This window comes from Passer montanus, unplaced genomic scaffold (assembly GCF_014805655.1).
Source record: "Passer montanus isolate IOZ18808 unplaced genomic scaffold, ASM1480565v1 scaffold25, whole genome shotgun sequence".
Classification (NCBI taxonomy): domain Eukaryota; kingdom Metazoa; phylum Chordata; class Aves; order Passeriformes; family Passeridae; genus Passer; species Passer montanus.
This window is the reverse complement of record NW_024367149.1, coordinates 7,368,479-7,377,113: the sequence shown is the minus strand read 5'-3', so window position 1 is coordinate 7,377,113 and position 8,635 is coordinate 7,368,479. Positions and strand designations below refer to the sequence as shown.

General features: G+C 43.4%; 1 protein-coding gene across 1 annotated transcript in view; it reads right to left on the bottom strand.

Moving 5' to 3' along the window:
* Window positions 1-3,745, bottom strand: part of PODN (podocan) — a 24,119-nt gene extending 20,374 nt beyond the window's left edge. Inside the window, 2 exon segments of the mRNA XM_039711532.1 lie at window positions 1-34; window positions 2,599-3,745. The exon segment at window positions 1-34 is cut by the window's left edge and continues 13 nt beyond it. Coding sequence (XP_039567466.1) covers window positions 1-34; window positions 2,599-2,683 — 119 coding nt within the window. The 5' untranslated portion in view covers window positions 2,684-3,745.
* Window positions 3,746-8,635: the final 4,890 nt, after the last annotated feature.

Here is an 8,635-nt window from a genome sequence, read left to right as displayed (position 1 = left end):
GCCAGCAGCGCCCGGCCGCCGGCGGGCATCGCCCCTGCGGGCCGGACAGCGGGTCAGCCCCGGCCGAGCCCCCAGCCCCGGCCCGGCCGAGCCCCCAGCCCCACCGCCGCCTTCCCGCTCTCCCGGGGCGATTTCCCGGCTCCGGGGGCTGCGCTGCCCAGCCGGTGGGTCCCGGGTACGGCCGGGGCCCGGCAGCATCCCCCGCACCGGCCCCGAGTCCCCGAGTTATTTATTGCTTTTTTCATATTGAGAAACGCCAGATGATCCCACAGATGTAGGGAGGAGGTTATGCAATGTTAGTTCAGTGTGGTTGTCTGTCGTACCGTTCCTCACAGTTTTGCATAGGAAGAAACCCTTGTTATTTAAACATAGAGGCTGGTGAGGAGTGACTCTCAGAGGGGCTGCTGCATCGAACAGTAACAAAACCTTGCAGCTACTGAAAACAGAACGGGCTTCCTATGGATTTTGGACAGTGCTGATCTGAACCTAAGACACTTGGCTAATGTTCAGCTTTTATCTTTCTGGCAGCAGGTTAAAATAATCCAAACAGAAGTTGAGTATCTACTGGAGCAGCCAGCTGGCCCTAACCCAGCCCCTCGGTCCCACTTGCTGCCCTTCTCACATTTCACACATAAAGGTTTGCAGTCAGGGCTGGTTATGGCTTGTCATTTATCCTCTCAGCTATTTTTTTCACAAAAGAATTCGACAGCAATGAGAAAGGCTGACCTTTTAAGGTGAAAAGGCACAATGCATTAATGACCTTATCAAATAAATACTCTCTTCACCTCTGCTAACCCAGGTTCCTTGTTTGCATCAGAAACAAGAACCCCACAGAACCAGCCTGGCAGCTGTCAGAGCTGTGTGTCTCCATTTACATCCATTCACAAGTCTTTGCAGCTTTGAACCAGGAGCTCTCACAGAGAGCTGGGATGCTTGGGAAGCATTGGAGACATCCTGCTCTCAGTCACAGCCGTTGAAGTCTTAAATAATTTTTTTAAACACTGACTTGTACTGGAAGAACTGGGAGGAATTGGGACTACAGGGCAGAGCATCCCAAAACATGGATGCTGGTTTTGCTTTAGTCCTGTCTTTGCTACAAACATGCTGGGTACATGATTTTAAGCATTTATCATTGTGTGCTTGATCTCTCTTTCCCCTACTCCACTATTTTACAGATTCCTTATCTGTAATAGCTGAATATAATGAAATTCATCTCTTTTACAGAACTTTCCTTGTATGGCAGATATTAACACTGAGACCAAAACTGGCCATATGAGTATGCCAACAGTAGATTAGTAAAATCCTTAGTATTTGGTGACCTAATCTCAGAAAATATTTCAGAAATCTTAGAGAAAATAATCTCAGAAAATATTTCAAATCTCTTAAGAAAGTATTTTTCCTATATAACAGCTCACCCTTACAGATACTTGCCAAAGAAACTATAGACAGAAAATCTTGGATGTATAGGTTTCAAGCAGCTCTGCTGTAACAGTATCAACACTGTTCCCATAGCACAGTTACATTGTGGTTTTTCTTGGGCTCTCTATGTTTGCAACATGCCAGCTTTTCCACATCTGTTGCTGAAAAGATGCTAGAAAATTAACATGAAATATTCTATCTATTGCACACTAAGATTTTGGGGCAATCTCCCCCCTTATCGATATGCAAGTGTTAGCTGAAATGCCTTTGGAGGGAATGCTGCTCTAGCACAGGGAGACACTTTGGAGAGAGGAACATCTGTGTACATCTGGAGTGCAGGCAGTAAAACCAGGCATGATGGTGATTTTCTTTTAGTTCAAAGAAAGGCTGAAGTAACTCACTCCACTGCAACTCATTCCCATGGGCCTGATTCAAAGCCTTGTTAAGAAAGCTTATTTAAAGGAGTAGCTCAAAACCCACTAGAAAGAGTCAGTCCCCTTCCCTTGCTGTAGGTGGGCTTTGGAGCAGGTCCTGCCACCTGAAGTGACACTGAAACCAACTCAGGCTTGCTGTAGGTGGGCTTTGGAGCAGGTCCTGCCACCCAAAGACTGAAGTGACACTGAAACCAACTCAGAGGTTTCTGTGGCTGCATCTTTCTGAGTCCAGACACAACTGATACCTGCACTTGCCTCACAGCACGAGAGGTCAGTCCCCTTCCCTTGCTGTAGGTGGGCTTTGGAGCAGGTCCTGCCACCTGAAGTGACACTGAAACCAACTCAGGGGTTTCTGTGGCTGCATCTTTCTGAGTCCAGACACAACTGATACCTGCACTTCAGTGCCTCACAGCACAAGAATGCTACAAAAGGCACAGTCTCAAGAGGTAAACTGAAGTTTCAGGAGTTACTGAATGCTTCTCAGTGATTACAGTGCCCCCAATAAACAACACAATCAGTTTCAAAATATCTTATCTCTGTTACCTATTATTCCCCACACACATTCTCACAGGACACACACACACAGATGGAAAAGCATCCACTGAAAGAGAGGATTCTCCTTCAAAATCAACAGGTTAACTGAATTTGTTACACTGAGTATCCTTGCTAAAAGCTGCAGCTGAAAGGCAGACTGCTGCTGCAGGTTGTCTGACAAGCCAGCTTTAAAAAAAATAGAAAAACTCACCTTTGCTGTCAGAAATGAGATGAATGGAGAAGAACATTTCTCTTGCCCCCACAGGTTCTCTCAGCTCATGCCATGTCAGTAACATGCACTGAGCTCAGAGTGAGTCTCCCCTTTCCAAGCCAGATCCTTTCCAGATGTGAGCAGCAGAACTGGAGAGAGTAACAGGCAACCCTCTACCAGTGAGAGCTTCCTGCACTTCCCAGCGAAATCCGAGAGGAATTTTCCAAAGTCACCATATAGGAAAATGTGCGTAGGAAAGAGGAAGCAGCTATGGCCTGAATATAAAGACTTGGGAAATAAACAATCTCCCATTACTTTTGTCAACACAGTTTGCGAGATCTGTGAGTGAAGCCAAAAGCCAGCATGCAGGAATTGGCAGAAGAGGCAGACACAGTGTGTGTGCTTCTGCATTTCACTGCAGGACACTGGAGCGGCACCGTTACCACATCTTTGAGTTTAGCTGCATTCAACCCAAATCTGAATTCCAGGTGGGAATGTCCTCCCATTCTCTGGGGGTCTGGTTCAAATTAGCTAGGAACAGACAGATCAGCAGTTTTTCTTGCATTTTTTCTCCTTCCCCTTTAAATCTCCCTCCTTTTCAACACATTAACTGATCTTCGGGGACCAGGGATCAATAGGCTGAAACTACACATGTCTTACAGGCAGAGTCCCCAAATTTGCTGTGACACCCCATCCACTCAATCTCTTCTTTATCTTCTATGCCCTGCATTACAGCAGTAACATCAGAACTTTTCACCACTTACACACACACACAGACACTCAGCCCAGAAGCAGAAGTCCCACATTTCTTATTTCCCATTCTTGGTGAAAGAACAAGAACACACAGTTGATAACAGTATGCTACAAGTGCAGCAATATTCCCAAGAAAGCAACACAGTTTTTTTTTCCCTGACAGCAGTTACTATATTAAATATAAAGCCACCTGTTTTGTGAGTGCCCCGCAGTGCTCCATACAGTACCTCCACAAAACCTGAAGAAGATCTGTCCTCACCAGAAACACGACCTTCTTGCTGAATTCCAAAGAAGGAGCACTGATTCTTTCCTCTCCACTCCAGCTGAACTAAAGTCTAAAGCAATTAAGTTACTTCCTCCCTCTCTTCATCCAGGCTTATATCAACTGGAACTGATCCCCCTGTGTGCCACGTGGAAGTTTGAAAAGTTAGAGTGGGAAGTGTGTTTTTACTGAAACCAAAATAAAAACAAAACAAAGCCGGCTGCTTTTTCCTGGTGACTCAGAGATCCAGGACACATTTGCCTGCTACCCTTTCTGTATTACAATACCCTGAGTCCATACAACAAAATGTGCACATTTATTTCAGGGAGGAGGAGTAGGGGGATTACGCTCACTATGGAGGCCAGAGCAGCCCACAAGGGAGAAGAAGTGACCAGCATTCAATCTTCCCCAAAAGTGCATTTTTATCTGTGTTTTTGCTGTAGAAGTATAGTAATTGGTTGTCAGGTAGCATCTAGAGGCAGTATAGGGCATTATAAAAAGAGGGGCATTGTGCCTCCTTTAGTGGGGAAAGAGAGGCACACAAGAGTCAGACACCAGACATCCCATGTGCAAAGGTAATGCACCCTCACAGTGCACTACAAATTATTTGTACAGGCTTTTTTTCTCCAAGTTTTCACTTCTTCCACATCTTATTCTCCTACATCAACATACCCCAGACTCACAATCTCCCTTCGCCAGGCCCAGTGCTGCATTTTCATCATCCACACAAATTCTCAGAAAAACCAGAGCTGGTGTCAAATGTGTTTTAAAACTGCTCTGACACACCACTAAGCCAAAGGCTTACCCTGCCTTGGTACACGGACTCAGGAGCCACTGGTTTTGTTCACTGCAGCTTTCTGGAGCTTTCAGAGCAAAGAATTTCCACTGCAACACTCACAGCACAGAATGTGTTGAGGGAGACATTTCCATCAAACTTGAGTCTTTGTGCTCTTGCACGTTCCCCGCTGCACGGGCCTGAGTGGTGGCTGCAGCCTGCATGAAGAAACATTTCCAGCTTTAAAAACTGAAGCTGAAGACTCAGTTTAAACTTTGGTATGATTATTTCTTCACATCACACAGATGGCAGAGAACCAGGTCCTTGGGCAAACAGCTGCTGGGGCAGCTGTGACAGAGGGTGTGCCATGGGGCTGGCACAGAGCACCCTGTGCAGGACACAACCTCCTGCACTGCCCAGCAGTAAAAAGCCCTTGTGCTGGTCAAGGACAGGCTTGGCAGCCTTGAGCTCAGATTTCAAAGAAACTCTTGCAGGCTCTAGCATTGTCCAGGTGCAAGCTGCACTGTGCAGTATATTCCATGTGAGACCTGCTCAGCTCTGCAACTCCTGTCACTGTCCTAAACAGGGAAAATTTAAATCCTAACAGGATAAACTCAAATAACAAACACACCAATCAGCAACATGGAAGAACAAAAAGTATAAGCAGATATACTGAAACATGAGCTCCAAGAACAGTGGTTCTCCAGGCATCAGCTCACTTGTGATCTGCCTGGATTGAGCCATGAAGCATTCTGGAGGTTTTAGTTGTATCTTAAAAGGTAACAAAATGTTCTTCACTCTCACCTTTATTTATTTGATTAAGACTCTACAGAAATACTGACATTCCTGAAGTGCTCACTGCTATGTGCTGGAATTGTGCCTTTATATGAAAGGAGAGAAAAAAAAATCATTAAAATTCTTCTAAGTAACTTGCAGTCATTTTGCTTCAAAAAATGAATAATCAAAACATAAGGAATAAAAGGGGGCTTTGTCTCCAAAGCAGGAAGTATTTTTCAAACCTAAGAATTCACAACATTGCCTAACCATGAGCCTATTGGCATCCGTGTCTTGATCCAAATGAACTCTGAGATGTCTGTTCTCCCAGAGGACACATACAGTTAAAAAAAAATCCTTAAAATCCATGACTGCTTTTAATCTACCTGAAATATGGGATACAGACACAGCATATTTTGTACTTGTTTTATATTATCCATGTTCCTTTTAGCCTGCTGCAGCATTATTAGGATGTTTCTGTTCCTGTATCACAGCATATAACTAACATTTCCCAGAAAACCCACACAGGGCCATACAAAGCCATCTGCTTTCAAGTTTGCAACAAATTCTTCTTAGAGATACAGGGTACAGAACAGCTCACACTGTCACTCCAACACATTACGCTGCTGTTTATTTAAGTAATAAAGGCATTTGTTCCAAACAGTTGGGGCTTTTTCCAGCATTTGTTCTCCACATGTGGTTTGCTTCCTCAAGTGTTGATTTTTCATACTTAAGAGACTTTTCTCTGCCTTTTATCCACCAGGCTAATTGCATTCTTACCCTTTTCTGCTTAACGAGAGCTGACAGGCAGTGCTCTCGGTGCTCTGCAGAGCAGGAAGCCATGGATTTCCTGTTCCAAGGAGGTAAGAGTTGAATCTGACCTCAGATGAATTGGACATATGGGAAATGGACAAAACCTTGTGACTATCTGCAGTTTTTTTCTATCCTAAGAAGGAAGATGTAGTCAAGGCTCTTTATCCCACCCTCCTGCATCCTGAAGTGATCTATTACCCCAAAATCCAGCTCTGTGACCCAGCTGCCACAAGCTGTGCTCAGCTGTTCACAGCTCCTGTCCCACACTGTACCAGGGTGTGCTGCACACTGGCAGAACCTCCACAATGCCACCTGCCAGACTGTGTCACACACATACACCTTCAAAAGTAAGTGTATTCTTCTGCACTGAACCTATTTCTTATTAGGCAAAGCAGCAGGGCTGAAAACATAAAACTCAAGTAAAAGTTTAAAAATAAAATCTGTGCTCCAAAACCAAAGCATTCACTCAATTTTTTGCAAGCCAGATCTGCTGAGTCAGGTATCAACTCTGCTCAGTGGCTCCAACTCTGACAAATCATCTCAGGCTTCTCTTGTTTTTTTCATTATAGTGAAAATTCCAGTAAGCAAGAATTACATGTATTTTGCAAAAGAAAATAAAGGTAAGATATACCTGCCAACTTGACAACACCTTTGGCTGTCCCACTTATTAGAGCTGGGAAAAAAAACCCAAACCAAGAGCTGGCAAGGGGTGCTCACCAGAGTCCATGAAGGAAGAACAACCCTCCCAAGCATTTTAATGTCTAAAGCTGAGATTGCTCTTCATGTGAGCTGGGAGTCTGAGAACACCAAACCCTCTGCCTAGAAGATTACAATTTAGGTTTTTTCCTTTACACAAGGCCTTTGAAACCAAAATTAAAGCACTGCTATGTTGTAACTGGCCACCTTTTGGTACCTTAACCTCCTTTCTAATTCTGCCCCCAAGGAATCCAGTTAACAACACAACTGCAGTAACATAAACTTCATTAAAAAGGCTGATCTAAAGCTACAGGGGATTTTAGCTGGAGAAGATCTTAATGCTGCTTGGTCAACAGAGCATTAAGGAGTGAGAAATAAAACCTTTGTAGCAAGATTTCTAAAATGGTACAGACTTAGGTAATGCTTTGAGTTACGCAAAAAAAATCAGTAATAGAACTTCATAATGTCAAAAGCTGCTTTGTACCACAGAGCTTCTCCTCATGAAAGTAAATTATTTCTATCCACTTTACCATTTATTTATTCAAAGTTGTCATAGTCTAAGACTGCAGAATGTTCATGGAGGATTTGGGATTTCTAGGAAAAGACACCTTCCCCCTCAGAAAAATCAAAGTATTATATTAAAAAATTACTCAGGAAGTTACAACACAAAGAAGGTGCTGAAAGTGAAGAAGCAATACAGGACAGATGTCAAAATAAGACATTAGCAGGTAAATGGGCTGAATACGTGACTTTGTGCTTTACTCCATCTCCTTAAATCCTGCAGGAGAAACACCAGCCTGACCAGTCCTCTCAGCTGCAGGCTGTGCTAACCTTTGCACTACTCCCTCTACCTACTGCTGATGGGAATGGAAGGTTTAATCTGGGATTCTTCTGTTTGAACGACATCACAGCTGCAGATGCTCAAGCCTGAACGCCCCAGGCCTATACAAATCCAGATTTCTCTGAGGGAGAAATCAGGGCCTTAGCTTTGGACATTATTCCTCTTGGTAGCAAACAAACTTCAGTTATTTTGTCACCTTTTTTCCCCACTTTGTATTTCTGTGCAACCCCAGGCCTATACAAATCCAGATTTCTCTGAGGGAGAAATCAGGGCCTTAGCTTTGGACATTATTCCTCTTGGTAGCAAACAAACTCCAAAGTTATTTTGTCACTTTTCCCCCCTTAAAGAACTTAACCTCATTCTGCAATTGAGCAATCTCACTTGAGCTATTATTGGGATGGACTACTATTATCTGTGTTATCTTGTTTACATTTCAAAATTAATTTGGCCAACAGTGGCCAAAAGTATGTTGTGTGTGTGTGCTCAAAATTCTTGAAAAAGACATGTTCTTAGCTTGCATAACAGACATCTCAGAGCTCTTCTGGTAGTATCAGTAATTCAAGAGGAGGAACAAATTGTTTTCTGGACAGAATTACTGCTGCAATCCTGTAAGTCCCTTTTGTTTTAACCCACAAGCCAAATGGCAAGAACTTAGGAAAAAGGAGTGAGTACAATAGCAAGTGTTATTTTACAGGGAGTTAAAGACTGCTTTCATTTGAGAGATATGACTCCTATCTATTCCAATCCTTTAGATAAGTCAATAAACAATGCACAGGAGGAAACCATTTGTATGACCAGATTGAGCTTTTAAAAGCTTACAGTGGAGCAATGCCATATTTGTCCTAATTAACAGAAAACTAATGCCTTGGAAAAGATGATGGATGAACAGTGGGGTCACAAATGTTGATTGATCCTGAAATTAAAACCCAGGCCTGAACACTGAGTTCCTGGGCAGTAAAAGACAGCTGAAATTCAGTACAAATGTACTGATGCATACAGAACAATAATATAAAATATTTCAGTTTCACAGTGCAGAAATAATCACAGAGTTAGTATGAAAGCAATGAACCCCCAGTTTTAAGAGATCTAAGAAAACACCACCTCAAAACAAGAGGTGGTCAGA